General features: G+C 57.0%; 2 protein-coding genes across 2 annotated transcripts; one reads left to right on the top strand and one right to left on the bottom strand.

The window, feature by feature from the left end:
• Positions 1-1,252: 1,252 nt before the first annotated feature.
• On the bottom strand, positions 1,253-7,615 carry SPSK_04790 (uncharacterized protein; the record flags this gene model as incomplete). The annotated part of the gene is made up of 1 exon (XM_016731555.1): positions 1,253-7,615. One exon carries the CDS (start codon positions 7,613-7,615, stop codon positions 1,253-1,255), a length of 6,363 nt encoding a protein of 2,120 aa, XP_016582851.1.
• Positions 7,616-10,902: 3,287 nt separating this feature from the next.
• SPSK_04795 (uncharacterized protein) lies at positions 10,903-16,569 on the top strand (the record flags this gene model as incomplete). Its single annotated transcript, XM_016731560.1, has 2 exons — positions 10,903-11,434; positions 11,507-16,569. The coding sequence occupies 2 exons, from the start codon at positions 10,903-10,905 to the stop codon at positions 16,567-16,569; spliced, it is 5,595 nt and encodes a 1,864-aa protein (XP_016582850.1).
• Between the last annotated feature and the right edge of the window lie 1,602 nt (positions 16,570-18,171).

Raw genomic sequence — 18,171 nt, 5'->3', positions numbered from 1 at the left:
AGAGCCCCCTCACGCAGCAGACCTGTGCCTTCCTTAAGAAGTATTTAAATAAGTTGCAGCTGCAAAGGTCGTTCCTTCCCTTCACCAAACAAAGGCGGATCGATTCCAATGGCTAGCAGAAAAAGGCAAGAATGAAAAAAGAGCGGCAAAGGGAAGGCGCGAGGTGTGCCAAACGAGTGTATCACAGACAAAAAGCTGTGGCGTCTGCAGGACAGCCAGAGATAAGGATGACGATGCGCTCAGTAAGAGGGAGCTGGCGGGGAGTTGAGAACGGGCTCGGGACTGGAACGACGCAGGTTCGACAGGCTTCGAAAGGTCAACTAGCCAGCCCTTTGTCGTTGGACTTTCGTCTGTTTGATCCGGGAGGTTTGTGCTTTGCCGTGTACTCTGGATCACCGTTAGGAAAGAATAAAACCGCAAACCGAGGAAACAGTCAAATAAAATCGTACGAGGGACTTTGATTCTTGTTGACGCCCCGTGGAGTCGGCTTTGTACTAAACTGATGTGCGGAGCAGCGCCGTCAACTCGTCCGCAGTTTGCTCAATAAGACGCGGATCCATGCAAACGGCTGCTTGTCTTCCCCTTTGCGCATCTTTTTTTCTTTCTGTTTTCTTGTCCACTCTTCCCCTCCGGCACAGTTCCGTTCTCCTCCGCACGATCGCTGGTTGCGGCCGGTTGTGGTGAACCCGTCCGCGCTTTTGGCCAAAACTGCTGCTTCACATGTGGAGCAATACGATTTGGCGGTTGAGGCTGCTTACAGTGCTTTTCTGGGGTTCGCCGGCTAGCGGCGGCGGCCGACTCAGAATGGACGTCACATGACTGGACGGCATTGTGAAACATCCATTATCTGCGCTTCGCTCACGGCATTCTCACATCATGGACTGCTATCGCCAACGTAGTTTCGAGCTTCTCTCTTTATTAGTTATCTATATTGTTTTGTGTAAAATGTGAAATGGGAACGTGCAAACAGCATGTAAAACAGTACCAGACCAGCAAACATCCGACTCGTGAAACCGAACACAAAATAGCAAAAACATGCAGCAAAAACAAGCAAGCAACGAACCAAACAAAAAACAAATCTACACTCCGAAATACACAATGTCGCTTCATTCAAATGCGTTCCTCGGCGCAAAACGAGACACCGCTTCGTGCTCTACCGTGCACCTTCGCACCCGCTGCCTACACCTCACCGCACCTCCTTGCAAACGGCCACATTCCAGAGCGACCGCTTCTGTTGCATCGAAAGGCGCCCCTATGCCTCGACGCTGTCCGAGTCGGTCTCGACCTGAGCACCGTTCGTACCGTTCGTACTGTTCGTACCATTGATCTCGACACCGTTGGTCTCCGTGCCGTGTATGCCGTTCACAACGCCGTCCTCCTGGTACTTGTCCCAGTTCGCCAGCACGTGGCCGATGCGCGGCGAGTTGGTCAGCTTGTACACGTCCTCAAAGTACTCCTTGGTCAGCGCAAACGGCTTGGCCGTCACGTTGGGAATGTATTTGCCAATGAGCTTCGCCGGGTCAATCGTCGTCTTGTTGATCTTCTTGAGCAGGAACGACCGGAACGGCTTGACACCGCTGCGCAAAAAGGTCGAGTGGAACGGCACGTCGATGCCCCGCAGCGGGATCGTCGCGAAGCCGCGCTGCAGCTCCAGCGGCGTTGGCTTCTTCTCCGTCTCCTGCGCGCAGCCGCGGATGATCTCGTTGAGATGCTCGCGCACCTGCTCGATCTTGAGCTGCTCGCGCATCTGGTCAATGTCGATCTTCTGCACCTTGAGGAAGTTGGTCACGCCCGCAAGCGTGTCGAGCGCGCGCAGGTCGCCCGCGCACACGTACTGCATGTTAGCAATGTTGAAGTTGACAATCTCCAGCAGCCAGCCCGTCTCCTCGGCAATGCCGTTGACAACAAAGCGCAGCGCCTCCTCGTTAAAGGTCTTGGAGATGCGGCTGGGGTTGACGGCGCACATCGAGTAGTTGGAGCGCCCGCTCGCGTCGCGCTCCACGGCCACCTGCATCGTCAAGCCGCGGTAGAACACGACCGACACGAGAGACTCGATCGGCATGACGTCCGCAAGCGCCGCCAGCGCCGAGTACTCGCCCAGCGAGTGACCAGCAAAGGTGCTGTCGCGCGGCACCAGGCCCTTGGCCTTCATGTCCTCGAAGCTGGCCTTCTCCATGAGGGTCAGAGCAGGCTGCGTGAACTGCGTCGCCGACAGCAGACCCGTGGGCGACCGGTAGGTGTACGACGACGTCGTCTCGTTGATGTCCTTGAAGATGCGCTCCGACTTGATCGACCCGTCGGCCATCACCGTCTCGAACGTCATCGCCATGTAGTTCTGGCGAATGAGCTTGCCGCGGGGACCACCAAAGTGGATCGTGAGCTCCTTGGGGTTGTTCTTGACAATGTTGGTGATTGCAAAGCCGTACGTCTCCATCAGGTACTTGTCCGCGCGGTCCCACACGTTCTTGGCGACCTCGCTGCTGCCGTACAGGTCCATGCCCATGCCCTGCTCCTGCGAGCCCTGGCCCGTGAAGACGTACGCAGTGACCGGCTGCTCGATCTCGGCCTCGCCCAGGAGCACCTTCTCCTCCGTCTCCTTGTTGCTGGCCTCGACCTTGATAATCTTGCGGCCGCTGATCATGCCGACGTGCTGCAGCTTGACGTGGATGTCGTCGTTGGGCAGCACCATGCCGACAAGCGACGCGTGGAAGCTACGCACGCGACCAATGTTGTTCTCGGCCGCCCACGTCTCCACCAGGCTGCGCACCGCGGCGCTCGAGTACATGCCATGCGTGATGGTGCCGGGGAGGTTGGCGTAGTTGGCAAACACACGCGACACGTGAATGGGGTTGTAGTCGCCCGACACGCGAGCATACGTCTCGTTCGATGCGGGGGCGCGAAGGAGAAGAGGCGTGCGGCCGCTCAGCGGGATCGGGTTCTCAAAGTTGATGGGCTGCTCAATCGACGAGCCGTGGCGCTCGAGGTAGTCGATCACCGGGTTGCCGTTGGACACACCGGCCTCGTACTCGATGCTGGCGACTTGGACGACTTCCTTGGTCGGCAGCTCCAGAAGGACCTGACCGCGCGTCTCGACGTGGCTGAAGACGGTCTGGTTCTTGAACCGCACCAGCGACTGCAGGCGGAAGGTCAGCGTCTGGCCCAGCAGGGAAATGTCCTGCTGGTCATCCAGAAGGAACCACTGCTTGGAGCGCAGGACAGCGACGTCCTTGGTCGTCGCCAGGTGGACCTGCATCGGCGTCTCGGTCTTGCGCTGGAAGGTGTTCTCGTAGTCCTTGTAATCGCCGCGGTACAAGAACTGCGAGGTGACCTCCATGACGGCCTCGCCGTCGCGCACAATCGTGCCACAGACTTCGACCATCTTGCCCGACTCCTGGTTGATAACGGCGTTGATTTGCGCCGTCGTCGAGACAACATCGCCCTTCTTCAGCGGCTCGGCACCAGGAAGCATGCGAAACTCATTCGACAGATGCACCAGCTTCAGCAGGTCTCCATCAATGGTACGCGGGAAGATGGGCTTGGTGATGGCCTTCCAGCCGACAACAATGGCGAAGTCCATGGGAGCGTAGACTGTCTTGCCCGGGCGATCAACGAAAGCATCACCGGTGTTGCCGACGGCGTGGACAAAGTCGTTGATGTCCTCGCCCGTGATGACGGCCTTGCCGCCGTCAAACTTGCCAGTCACCTCGGCGTCCAGGTTGATCGGCTCGCTGCCGAACCACACGCGCCAGTAGAACTGCTTGATGCGGTCGTTGCGGTCATCCATGACCTCGTGGATGGGAGCGTAGCCAGCCTCGGGGTGGTAGATGAACTTGAGGGTCATGTCGACCGGCTTGCCAAGCGCCGTGGAGTGCTTGATGACGTTGACCTGGATCTCGTTCTTGCCAGTCAGCTTGACGTGAACGACGTCCTTGTACTGGTTCTGGCGGGGCTGCTCCTTGACAATGATCTCCGTCTTCTCGGGGTCGTTGGGGTTGCGGATCTCCACAAACAAGCCGCGCACCGGAGCGAACACCCGCTTCATAGGGTTCGTCTGGTACTTCTTGCCCTGGACCAGGACGTCCGACAGCAGGAGAGCGTGGCGCCAAGAGTGGTTCTTGCCGGCAAGCAGCGTCAGCCAGTCATCGACGCCCGGCAGAGGAATGTTGGGAGAGTAGGCAAGGCGGTAGATGTTCTTGTGCTCGTCATACGACTCAGACACGCTCTCCAGGTCGAGGGGAACATCCGTGTCAATAAGCTTGCCACCAAAGTATTCAATGGTGGGAATCTGGGACGCATCGCCCTTGTACACGTCCTTGGTCAGGCCGGCAATGTGGGCCTCGTGGATGCCGTCCAGAATGGACTTGATCGGCTCATCGACAACCTTGGAGTAGCGGGCGGCAGCGGGGCCCTGCAGAATACAGGTACGTCCCACATCCTGGCCAATGACAGCCTCCAGATCCTCAGACTGCCAGAGGGAATCCTTCTTGAAGAAGAACTCAAAGTTCTCGTCCAGGGCCGGGACGAAGGTCACAGGCTTCTGGCCACGGCGCTGGCACAGCATGAGGAAGTGCTGGACGTCCTGAGCGTTGATGATCTGGGTCTCGGCATCGGGGTAGTGTTCGAGAATGCGTTCCACGCCAGAGTACGGCTCATCCAGGTCCGAGTAGTTCTGCAGGCGCGACGGCTGCTTGGCGCCAGTAGTGAAACGCTCCTCGACACGGTGGATAAAGTCACCAGTCAGCTTCTCAAACGAGGGGTCAATCCAGCGCTTTTCGTGCTTGACGTAGAGCAGCTCGACCAGGCGGCGGACCACCTCGCCATAGGTCATGTCCTCCAGATCGACCGTCTCGCCGGCCTTGTTGCGACCGAACCAGACCTTCTGGAAATCGTCGTTGAGCTTCTTGATAATGTACTCGCGGTTCTTCTTCAGCTCGGCGACGCGCTTTTCCTTAGGCAGGCTGAAGATCTTCTTGTCCATCTCGGCCCAAAAGAGCACACCGCGGGTGGCCAGTTTGTGGATGGGCTCGCCCATCTCGGAGCGAACAGTAATGACACCGCCGGCCGGACCTTTATACGTCTTCTCCCATTCGCTGTCCTCGACGCCGGGGGCGTCGACAATAGCCTGCTTGGCGTTCTTGCTGGTGTGGGCCTCCTTGGCGACCATCATGCGGCTACCGAAGAGACAACCATCATAAGGCATCGGGGGGTAGCCGTACTTCTTCGACCACTCACCAGTGATGTAGGGGTAGGTGTCGTCGGCACCACCGAAGCCACTACCGGCAACAAGGATGATGTTCTCCGAGCGGCGGATGCGACTGTACATCTGCAAGATGGGCTGGTGGAAGTCCTCGAAGGAGTGATGGCCACCACCACGGCCACCGGTCCACTGAAGAATGACAGGGAACTTGGGGTTGGCCTTAGCGATGTTGATGACGGCCTGGATGGCCTCGACCGAGCCGGGCTTGAAGGCAATGTGCTTCAGGCCAAGCGTCTCAATGTACTCCTGGGCGACCTCGATGGAAGGAACACCAGCACCAATAGTAAGACCCTCGATGGGTACGCCCTCGGCGCGGAGACGGCCAATCAGAGGAATCTGCCAGCCCATGGCGCGCGGGTTGACGTAGATGAGGTTGATGGTAATGCCGCGACCAGCAGTGATGGCACCCTCGATATTCAGCAGCGCGTTGGTCATGTTCTTGGCGTTGTAGTAACCACCACCGCCGAGCTCAATGTGGTAGCCAGCGTTCATGGTCGCAGCAACAAAGTCCCACGGCACAGTCGACGGCGTCATACCGGCGACCATGATAGGGGGCACACCGAGGAGACGGCTCATCTTGGTGTCGACGTAGGTCTGACCGCTCTTGGTCTTGATCAGCCTGGGACCGTACTCGCGCACCCAGTCAATGGCGAACTTGACAGCGTTCTCCTCGTCGCGGTCAAACAGCTCAGGCTTGTAGCCGACCTCGGTGACAGTGCCATTGACAGCGCCAGCCAAGATGACACGAACACCAGTGCCCTCCTTGTTGCGGCTGGTGAGGATACCCAGGCCCGAGATGCCACCCGGGCCGAAGTCCAGGACATGGGACGCCTCGGGGAAAGCAGTCGCTTTCTCCCAGTTGACGGGGTCACGGGTGATCAAGCGGATGAGAGTGGGCACAATGTTGCCCTGGACGCTCTCGCGCAGGTCCTTGCCAGTGTTGGTGTCAAAGACGGCCATGCCGAGGTCATCCGCATCAATCTCAATCTTGCTCAGGTCGTCGTCGATCAACGCAGTGGCCTTCTCCAGGTAGGGGCTGTGGAAGGGCGCGGTGATGGGCAGGAAGCGGTTGACAAAGCGAACCTTGCGCTCGGTGTGGGGGATGCGCGTTTGGTCCAGGCCAGTCGGGGCCTTCACCTTGCGCAGCTGCAGGTTCAGGCCGTAGAGGGAGATGGGCGGGCCGGTGACAACCATGTTCCGCGGGCTGTTGATGAGGGAGATGGCGATGTGGCGGTCGACCGGGAGGTACTGGTTGGTCACATCAATGTGCTTCTGGACCTGCTCCTGCGACAGGTCGCGGATGCTCAGCATAGGCGTCGGAGCGCCCTCGCCGTTGTCGATCGAGTCTTGGAGCATGGAAGGTGTGAGGGAGGTGCGGGGGAAGGTCTGCTGACTGCGAGCGCCGATCCAGAACAGAATGGTGAGGGCGGACTTGGCGAGCTCGGTGAACGACTCCCACGAGTCGGCCGCAGCGGTCACAGCAGCAAGAACAATGCCCTGCGAGTGGCCCGTCGCGCCACGTATCCGCTCTCGCAGCAGGCCGGGGTGGATGCCCAGGACCTTGCAGGTGACGGCGTAGTGTGCGAGCTGAACCAGACCAATCAGGGGGAAGCTGACAGGCGCCGACACGAGGTAGTCGGTGTCGGGCGTCGTCTCGGGGCGACGCAGCCAGGTCATGACATCGAGGCCCTTGGCGAACAGCTTGTCGGCGCTCGAGTGCTTGGAGAGCGTCTGCAGCAGCTCGGCGGCATTGACGATAAGGTCGCCGACAAAGGTGGGGTAGGTCTCAAACAGCTCGCGCAGCTCCTCAAAGTACTCCTCGATGTTGCCTTGGCCACCAAAGATGTTGTAGAGATTTGCCGAGGAGTCCTCCGCGGCGCGGAAGAGCGCGGGCATGTGCGGACGGATGGTGCGGTTCGAGACAGCACGCGCAGCGTAGTAGCTACGAATGACAGCCAACTTCTTGGTGTCGATGCCAGGCAGCGACGCGGCCAGGACGTGGACCTCGTTGCCGCGCAGGTAGGCGCGCTCAAACTCGTTGAGAATCAGCTTGAGCACCTCCTCGTACGAGCCCTGGGCGTCGTCCTCGCCCTCCTCGACCTCGTTGGCCACAAAGCCCATGAAGCGGGCCACGAGCTCGGCGACGGACGAAGGCTCGTCATCTTGGGCCAGCTCGTCGGTGGGTGCTGGTAAGCTGGCGGTGAAGCGCTCCTTCAGCTCGGAGGCGTGGTAGTGCAAGTTCGTAGGCACGAGGAACGACGTCTCGAGCGAGCCATGGGACACGGTCAGGGGCCGGAGAGAGTTGGAAGTGCGCGGGGTCGACACGCCCGTCTGCGGGCCTGTGCCGGTGCCGTACATGGTGATGAAAGGGGGGGGTATCAATGGAGGAGAAATCGAGTTCTGGGAGGCTGGCGTGGAGTCAGTAACGGGTCACGATCGAGGGGAACAAGGAGAGCAACAGACAATAAGCTCACATCAACAGATTATGACAACTCCAGCTCAGCGAAGAGGGAGCTCGAAAAACGACAAGAAGCTCGTGAGTAGAAAGCAAAATGGAGAGAAGTGAAATGGGAGAGAAAATGAAGCTTCGAAAGGAGAGAGGTAAAGAAAAAAAGAACAAGCTGCAATCGTCAATTTCGAGGAGACGAGAAGGCGGAGGTAGGAAAGTGGTCGCGCTCTCGCAATTGAGCAGATGTGAGGACGGGAAATCACAATGGGGAGAGAAACGGGTTTGGAGAACGTGCAAGTGGCTAGAGAGGACGAGAGGTGGATGCTTTGTTGGCGTGGGCAGGCAACGAAGTGTCTTGTCACGGCCCCGGATGGATGGCAGAAAAAAGACGAGAGATCAAGAGCTTGCCGTTTCCCAACAGCATCAACCAACTGTCTCGAGATGGGGTCCACCAGGAACGCGGAAGGCAAGAACAGCCAATGGGGCCAACACGACTACGAAATAGGCAAGTGCACAATAGTGCGCCGTTGTCAAGGGGAAGGAGCAACCAGACGGAACACGACAGAACAATTAAATTGGGCCAACCAGGGAAGGTACGTATCGCCCAGCAATCTTGTTTGTTGGGGGAGCTTGAAAAAAAGTTTTGCATGGCGCTCCATGACACAATATCTTACAGGTCGGCACGGCAGCGGCGGCGTCAGTCGCAGTGCAAACGTTGTGCCGTTATAAGGGGTCACATACTGAGTTGGTGCAGTATTACCTAGTTGCGGCAATGATGGTACGGCCTCATTACCTGTGGTTCCTTCTTTAATGAGTGAGTTTGTGCAGGCCAGTCAGCGCACCTTCCCCCTTGCGTTAAGGGTGTGCACCTGAGAAGGAAAGAAGGAAAAGAAAACTACCCCTTTGTTCTTCCCCTTTGCGACTGGGTAAGACCCCAGCAAAACACTGGTTGATCTCTGGTAGTCGGACAGCGTATGGCTCCGCTCCCAGGCCCCAAATGTAACACGTATCTTAACCGACGTTAGGGGCGGCGGCGTCAAAAAGTTTGGGTCGGTAGGCCCACTTGCTCTGCACCCAACGAGCAGCTGAAGTACCGGTACCTCGCTGAACCGAAGCTCGTACGAGGCGTTAACCAGCGACGGAAACACCGCATCTTCAACAAGGACAGATCATGGACAGATCAGGCAGAAATAGACAACCGAAGACTGCATTGAGGCATTCCACATCTGGGAAAATACAAAGTGTTCGGAATGTGCTGAAAGCAAGCAGTGAACGAGACCGCCCCCCGCCCCTCGAATTCCCAAGCAAGGCGTCGCTGTTATTGACCAATATTGACTTGTCTCATCCATTGTATTTGTCTTGGATGTGGTTGCTGCAGTAAACATGTTTGTGCTTTTCCGAGAATCCAGGTTTTCGATATCTCGGCTCTACGGAATACGAATTACGTGTGCCAGTATCTCAAGCCTTGGCTGTTATTCAAGGGGAGCTTTGGTGTCAGACTCCCTTTGCTCCTGGGGACGCCACCACCCTGGACGCAGCCTTGCCATCTGTCAGCGCGGCCCTGTCTTGTCCGTGCCGTCAATTCGCTTAGACGGATGTTGATTAGTATGCACATTGTTGGTGACGGCCGGGGTGAGGTCAAGAACCCCAGCGGTTTTCATTTTGACAGCCACCTGTCTTCGTTTGTATCAGCAATCGACGCATGGAGCCGAATACTGATCGGACGCTCATACTCTCCGTTCTGATGACTCGGGTGTTCCGGGAAGGAGCAATTCCTTGCCTGGCAGCCGGCTGTACAGCATAATATGTTTGTTGATATGTTGATATGTTGACGTGTTGATGTGTTGATGTGATACGTTGATATGTTGAGCTGTCAACCGATTTACGCCCACCCATTCACCATAGAGCGTTACTCTGCATCTCGAATAGCCGAAGGTACCAGTACACGGTGACCTGCAGTGCTTGGAAGCCCGAGCCACTAGCGTCAATCACTAACACCACCCACAGGGCGGGCCTGGGCTGCACCAACCACGCTGCACATATTTACTTTGCGACAGGGCGATGGGCAGAGAGCTACTATCGCAGAGGGCAAACTACTGCTAAGGAGTAATACGACCTGCTTTTCTCGTATTAATAAATGCTCTTGACACTGGCAGGCGCGATCGACGAAGGCTTGGTACGAAATACAAAAACGATGTATTGTTTGCAAATGGCGTGCATAGTAGCGAAGGAAAGAACGAACAAAAAAAGTTTCCGCTTATCTTATCGCCACCTTGAACGTGTCCCAGGGGTTGTTCGGCTTGCAGCTCAACGTTGACAGTGGGGTCAGACATGTAATACACGCTAGTCCTATTATGGAAAAGACTGTCTATTTTGGTTGGGAATCATAATGCTGCTTCAACAGAACAGCAAACTCAATTGCCTTGGGGTACGACATATTCGTGCTCCGTAATTTACTCCTCACGGATGAGATACTTTGACATCAGTTTTTACTTGTCTCCCTTGAGACCCAGTTTTATTTTTCGGTGTCATTCTCTTGTCTCGTCTGGCATAGCACTCGCCGTGACCGTGCTGCTCTTACCAGAACGGGCCTGCTGTAATTTGCAACACTCGCGCCTTCCTCATCACCACCCATCCACGACGGTTGTCTTGTTCGTTCCTTCTATTGTCAGTGTCTGGCCCCTAAAATTACCTCTTTGCCACGGAGCCACCCCTGGCCTCTCCTGCCGTTCCATTTCCCCAAGCTGGCCGTTCGCTCCCGTTTGGCATCCCCAACACGCTTTCCTGTTTTTCTCCTCCGTCTGGCCAACAATCAACAAGCTTGCCCTTAGCCATCTCCAATTGGCCTGCCTTCTCTTCTTCGTTTTCTCTCGACGCTGCCATCACCCTCCCATCCATCCATCCTAACTTGTCCGTACTCCACGTCTGTCGGTGGTGCTTCAGCTTCTCTTCTTTCTCTCCCATTCTACCATTCTCCCTTTTAATTACATCTATACTCGGTCCTTTCTTTGACTTGAATCGGACGCCGCATCCTCGTTGCGATTTCCGTCACCCACACATTATTTTGAGATACCCAAAATCTTCACCTCGGGAGCCTTTCTCCTGCTTTTATCGACCATTTCCCTCGTCGAAACCGCTCCGACCAACCTCTTTGCTACACAACCCACTCGACCCGGCACCCTCACTAACCGCAACCATGCGCCCCGAGGTCGAGCAGGAGCTCGCGCACACACTGCTCGTCGAGCTTCTCGCCTACCAGTTTGCCTCGCCTGTGCGGTGGATTGAAACACAAGATGTCTTCCTCGCTGAGAAGACCGCCGAGCGCATTGTCGAAATCGGCCCTGCAGACACCCTGGGCGTGATGGCCAAGCGGACTCTGGCGTCAAAATACGAGGCTTACGACGCCGCCAAGTCCGTCCAGAGACAGATTCTCTGCTACAACAAGGACGCCAAAGAGATATACTACGATGTCGACCCGGTTGAGGAGGAGCCCGAGCCGACGCCGGAGGCCAGCTCGGGTGGTGCTCCGGCGCCTGCTGCTGCTGCTGCTGCTGCTGCTGCTGCTGTCCCGGTTGCTGCCGCACCAGCTCCCAGCTCTGGCCCGGCCGCACAGGTGCCTGACGCGCCGGTGCAGGCGCTCGAGATCGTTCGCGCTCTCATTGCACAGAAGCTGAAGAAGCCCTTCCTCGAGGTGCCGCTCAGCAAGGCCATCAAAGACCTCGTCGGTGGTACGTTTCATGTTATAGTGGCGCCATACATTCACTGGCTTGTACCCAAGCGCTCTCACTAACAAAATACAGGCAAATCCACACTCCAGAACGAGATTCTCGGTGACCTCGGCAAGGAGTTCGGCTCTACACCCGAGAAGCCAGAAGACACTCCCCTTGACGAGCTCGGTGCCTCCATGCAGGCCACGTTCGACGGCAACCTGGGCAAGCATTCCCAGTCGCTCATTGCCCGTTTAATTTCTTCCAAAATGCCCGGTGGCTTCAACATCACAGCTGCCCGCAAATATCTCGAGACTCGGTGGGGGCTGGCATCTGGTCGCCAAGATGGTGTGCTGCTGCTGGCCATAACTATGGAGCCTCCCGCACGTCTTGGCTCGGAATCCGATGCGAAGGCCTTCCTCGACGACGTCACTCAGAAGTATGCCGCAAATGCGGGCGTCAGCCTGACCACGGCCGCATCTGGCGGTGACGCTGGCGGCGGTGGCGGCGGCATGATGATGGACCCGGCTGCTCTGGACGCCCTGACCAAGGACCAGCGCGCTCTTTTCAAGCAGCAGCTGGAACTGCTTGCCCGCTACCTGAAGATGGATCTGCGTGCTGGCGACAAGGCCTTCCAGACCTCGCAAGAGTCGTCCAAGGTCCTGCAGAGCCAGCTCGACCTGTGGAACGCCGAGCACGGTGACTTCTACGCCGCCGGCATCGAGCCTGTCTTCAGCGCTCTCAAGGCCCGGGTCTACGACTCCTCGTGGAACTGGGCGCGCCAGGACGCTCTCAGCATGTACTACGATATCATCTTTGGTCGGCTGCAGGCCGTTGACCGTGAGATTGTCAGTCAGTGCATCCGCATCATGAACCGCTCCAACCCCACTCTGCTTGAGTTCATGCAGTACCACATCGATAACTGCCCGACCGAGCGCGGCGAGACCTACAAGCTCGCCAAGGAGCTTGGCGCCCAGCTCATCGAGAACTGCAGGGAGGTGCTCAACGTCCCGCCCGTTTACAAGGATGTCGCAATGCCCACGGGCCCGCGCACCACTGTCGACGCCCGCGGCGTTCTCAACTACGAAGAGGTCCCACGTGCTAGCTGCCGCAAACTTGAGCATTACGTCCAGCAGATGTCGGCCGGTGGCAAGATCACCGAGTACGGCACCCGTGCCAAGGTCCAGACGGGCCTGTCCCGTCTGTACAAGCTTATGAAGCAGCAGCACAAGGTGTCCAAGACCTCGCAGCTCGAGTTCAAGCAGCTGTACGGTGAGCTTCTGCGCTCGCTGGAGATGAACGAGAGCCAGATCATCTCCGCCAACGGTGCTGCCAAGAAGTCGCTGACCTCCAAGCCCAACGGCACGCCCAAGGCCAAGGTCGACACCATCCCCTTCCTGCATCTCCGCAGCCAGTCCCTCAGCGGCTGGGACTACAGCAAGAAGCTGACCGGCCTGTACCTGGACTGTCTGCGTGAGGCTGCCGCTGCCGGTGTCAGCTTCCAGGGCAAGTACGCTCTGATGACTGGCGCCGGCGCCGGCTCCATTGGTGCCGACATTCTCCAGGGTCTCATCAGCGGTGGTGCCCACGTCATTGTCACGACGAGCCGCTACTCTCGTGAGGTGACTGAGTACTACCAGGCCATGTACGCCCGCCACGGCTCGCGCGACTCGCAGCTCGTTGTCGTTCCCTTCAACCAGGGCAGCAAGCAGGACGTCGAGGCGCTCGTCCAGTACATTTACGACCCCAAGAACGGCCTCGGCTGGGACCTCGATTACATTGTTCCCTTCGCTGCCATCTCGGAGAACGGTCGCCAGATTGATGGTGTCGACTCCAAGTCGGAGCTGGCTCACCGTATCATGCTGACCAACCTCATCCGTCTCCTCGGTAGCGTCAAAACGGAGAAGGCTTCCCGTGGCTTCACCACGCGCCCTGCCCAGGTCATTCTGCCCCTGTCTCCCAACCACGGTACGTTCGGCAACGACGGTCTGTACTCTGAGTCCAAGCTGGGTCTCGAGACTCTCTTCAACCGTTGGCACGCTGAGGACTGGTCGGACTACCTGTCTGTCTGCGGTGCCGTCATCGGCTGGACCCGTGGTACGGGCCTGATGTCTGGCAACAACATCGTGGCTGAGGGTGTCGAGCGCTTCGGCGTGCGCACCTTCTCGCAGCAGGAGATGGCCTTCAACCTGCTGGGTCTCATGTCCCCCACCATTGTCGACCTGTGCCAGAACGAGCCGGTCATGGCCGACTTGAACGGTGGCCTCCAATTCATCCCCAACCTCAACGAGGCAATGACCAAGCTGCGCAAGGAGATCACCGAGACCAGCGAGATCCGCAAGGAGGTCACCAAGGAGAACTCGATCGAGAACAAGATCGTCAACGGCGAGAAGTCCGAGACTCTTTACAAGCAGAAGGTCATCGAGCCGCGTGCCAACATCAAATTCGAGTTCCCCGACTTCCCCGACTGGAAGAAGGAGATCGAGCCCCTCAACGCAAACCTCAAGGGCATGGTCGACCTTGACAAGGTCGTTGTCGTCACCGGCTTCGCCGAGGTCGGCCCCTGGGGTAACTCGCGCACGCGCTGGGAGATGGAGGCGTACGGCGAGTTCTCGCTGGAAGGATGTGTTGAGATGGCCTGGATCATGGGCCTGATCAAGAACTTCAACGGCCCCATCAAGGGCAAGCCGTACTCCGGCTGGGTGGACGCCAAGTCGGGCGACCCGGTCGACGACAAGGACATCAAGACCAAGTACGAGAAGTTCATCCTGGAGCACTCTGGCATCCGTCTGATTGAGCCGGAGCTTTTCGATGGCTACGACCCGAACAAGAAGCAACTGCTGCACGAGGTCGTCATCGAGGAGGACCTCGAGCCCTTCGAGGCCTCCAAGGAGACTGCCGAAGAGTTCAAGCGTGAACACGGCGACAAGGTCGAGATATTTGAGGTGCCCGACAGCGACCAATACACTGTCCGTCTCAAGAAGGGCGCCGGCTTGTGGATCCCCAAGGCCCTCCGCTTCGACCGTCTTGTCGCTGGCCAGATCCCCACGGGTTGGGATGCCAAGCGCTACGGTGTGCCGGAGGATATCATCTCCCAGGTTGATCCCGTCGCCCTCTTCGTGCTCGTTTCCGTTGTCGAGGCTCTCCTGTCGTCGGGTGTCACCGACCCGTACGAGTTCTACAAGTACGTGCACGTTTCCGAGGTCGGCAACTGCATTGGTTCCGGCATGGGTGGCGCAGGCGCTCTGCGCGGCATGCACCGTGACCGCTACCTGGACAAGCCTCTGCAGAACGATATTCTGCAGGAGTCGTTCATCAACACTATGAGTGCGTGGGTGAACATGCTCCTGCTGTCTTCGTCGGGTCCGATCAAGACCCCTGTTGGTGCCTGCGCGACAGCCGTCGAGTCTGTGGACATTGGTTACGAGACCATCATGGAGGGCAAGGCCCGCGTCTGCCTTGTCGGTGGCTTTGACGACTTTGGTGAGGAGGGCTCATACGAGTTCGCCAACATGAAGGCCACGAGCAACGCGGTCGACGAGTTTGCCCACGGCCGCACGCCCAAGGAGATGTCGCGCCCGACCACGACCACCCGTAACGGCTTCATGGAGTCACAGGGCAGTGGTGTGCAGGTCATCATGACCGCGCAGCTGGCCCTCGACATGGGCGTCCCCATCTACGGTGTGCTGGCCATGACGACGACGGCTTCCGACAAGATTGGCCGGTCCGTGCCCGCGCCTGGCATGGGTGTCCTGACCTCGGCTCGCGAGCACGCCGGCAAGTTCCCGTCGCCGCTGCTCGACATCAAGTACCGCCGCCGCCAGATCGAGCTTCGCAAGAAGCAGATTGCGCAGTGGAAGGAGTCGGAGCTGGAGTTCCTGGCCGATGAGGTTGCCGCCATGAAGGCCCAGAGCGACGGCGCGTTTGACGAGAAGGCGTACCTCGCTGACCGCGCCAACCACATCGAGAAGGAGGCTGTTCGCCAGGTGAAGGACGTGCTTCGCAGCCTGGGCAACAACTTCTGGAAGGGCGATGCCAGCATCGCGCCGCTGCGCGGTGCCCTTGCCACGTGGGGCCTGACGATTGATGACCTCGACGTCGCCTCTTTCCACGGCACGTCCACCAAGGCCAACGACAAGAACGAGTCGTCCGTCATCTGCCAGCAGCTGTCGCATCTGGGCCGCACCAAGGGCAACGCCGTCCTTGGCATCTTCCAGAAGTACCTCACTGGCCATCCCAAGGGTGCTGCTGGTGCTTGGATGATGAACGGCTGTCTGCAGGTGCTCAACACGGGTCTCGTTCCCGGCAACCGTAACGCCGACAACGTGGACGAGGTGATGGAGAAGTTCGACTACATTGTGTACCCGAGCCGCAGCCTGCAGACGGATGGTATCAAGGCCTTCTCCGTGACGTCGTTTGGTTTCGGCCAGAAGGGCGCGCAGGCCATTGGTATCCACCCCCGCTACCTGTATGCCACTCTGGACGAGGCGACGTTCGACGCGTACCGCGTCAAGGTCGAGGCCCGCCAGAAGAAGGCATACCGCTACTTCCACAACGGCATGATCAACAACTCGGTCTTCGTGGCCAAGACGCACGCGCCGTACACGGATGAGCAGCTGTCGTCGGTGCTGCTGAACCCCGATGCCCGCGTCAACAAGGACAAGAAGACGGCGGAGCTGACGTTCCCGTCCAACTTCATGCAGCTGTCCACCAAGACGATTCCGGATGCCAAGGCCACGACCACGCTCGAGAAACTGCAGGTGCTCGCGCATCAGATCCAGACGTCGAGCAACAAGGTCGGCATCGACTTGGAGGACATCTCGGCGATCAACATTGAGAACGAAACGTTCCTGGAGCGCAACTTTACGGAGCGTGAGATTGCCTACTGCACATCGGCGGCCAACGTCCAGGCCGCATTTGCCGGCCGGTGGTCGGCCAAGGAGGCCATTTTCAAGTCTCTCGGCGTCGCCAGCCGCGGTGGCGGTGCGCCGCTGAAGGAGATTGAGGTGCTGCGTGACGATACAGGTGCTCCGACGGTCCACCTGCATGGTGACGCGGCGTCGGCGGCCAAGGCGGCCAACCTCAGAGAGGTGACCGTCTCGATCTCGCACGCAGACAGCCAGGCTGTGGCCATAGCTGTGTCGACGTTTGCTTAGGCAAGACGTTCAGCGCCAGTGATGGGTGAGAAGGGGTCTGTTTGATGATTTCCAAAGACTTTCTTAGACTACATTGGGAGGTGTTTTTATTTGCTACGACGATGCTGTTTTAATTTTGTTCCCTACGATCTTCCATGTTGTGAAAGGCCGGTTTTTTCTTTCAAGGATGTTGTTTCTCTCACAATAAAGTTTAATTAGTTTGTACTCTGTGTTTTGTGTTGGTACTTTTCGGTCTCATGGCGACGAGCGTAGTAGAATGAATACATGCTTGATCACCTAATAATTCTCAGTTCCTATTATGATATGGGTATTGACCTTTAATTGAAGCCGTGAATACTACATAAGACGATAAACTAAAATGGAACAAAGTGCATTTTTTCGAATGTCTTTTCATCCTTATATGAAATAAGCAAATACGTAACAAATAAAATAAAGTAAAATAAATACCAAAATATATATACTTGTGTCGTATGTTTTTAATTCTAAATACTGACGCTGCTACAATATTACACCATCTCCGTACCAGCCTCAGGTTCTTATCTCGTCCCCAGTACCTTGCGTACTTTCCAAACGAATGCTATCTGTAGCAAACCCTTTTACCATAAAGAGGCGAATTTCGTGATGCAGCTTCGCCGAGTATCCTCCTCTCTGGAATGTAAGACAAGCGGCGTCCATCGAGGAGAGAAATGGGCGCAGAAAACGAAAAGAAAGAAGACAAAGGAAGAGAGAACAGAAGCTGCAAGAGACTGGTCACAAGACGCAAAAAATTAGGAGAAAGAAACCAAAGAAGACTGGACAGGCCATCGTTTCTCTCCACATCGCGCTGTGCAACTCATCGTCCCCAACGTGTGCACCGTATGCTTCTGCGCAGAAGCGAACGGAGCCTATCACAGAAAGAGACTGATACTGATAAAAACCTGTTTACTCTGTTTTCACCACAGTTTCTCTCCTCCAAATCTTTGAAACACTGCGAACAAAGGGATTGATGAATTGGATCCTTCTTGTAGAACGAGCCATTATCGCCATGCATTGTGCTCGTCGATTTGTCTACCCGGCCCCTCTTACTTGCTTCTCTTACGTCTATCTTCCCGTATCTTGGTATGCACAAGGTTGTACTTCACAACCAAAAAAGGCAAAGTCCAGAGAGTTTGCCGAAGTGGCAAAGAAATGTTTTCCTTTGGATAGGTTTTAGATCAAAGGACAAAATAAAGTGCGCGGAGCGAGACGAAGCCAAGGCAGTCAAGGCTAAAACTTGAGTCACGTCATGAAGGCTGATCGACGGCCGACATATCCACTGGCCGAATTGGAAAGAATGAGATGATACGGAGACACGCACCCTCCTTCTTCCTCGTTTTCACGCTGCCGTTACTCGGCGCTGTACATTGGTACCAACCGTTTAGAGTTGCAAGGGCAGTTTGGTTTGACGCAGTATCCGATTCAAGGCGGGCGGGGTGGACGGACATAGGGGGAAGAGAGCTTGAGAAATGAAGAGACGCTGGCCAGTCCAAGAAGGACAGCGCGATAAAAGAGGATAAATCTGCTGCGCTCATTCGTTCTCTCAGTTTTCTGGCAATGCCATGCCCATTCTCCGCGTTGTGTCTT

This window comes from Sporothrix schenckii (genome assembly GCF_000961545.1).
Source record: "Sporothrix schenckii 1099-18 chromosome Unknown Cont49, whole genome shotgun sequence".
Taxonomy (NCBI): Eukaryota; Fungi; Ascomycota; class Sordariomycetes; order Ophiostomatales; family Ophiostomataceae; genus Sporothrix; species Sporothrix schenckii.
Note: the sequence above shows the minus strand (reverse complement) of the source record. Positions and strands in the feature narration are given on the sequence as shown.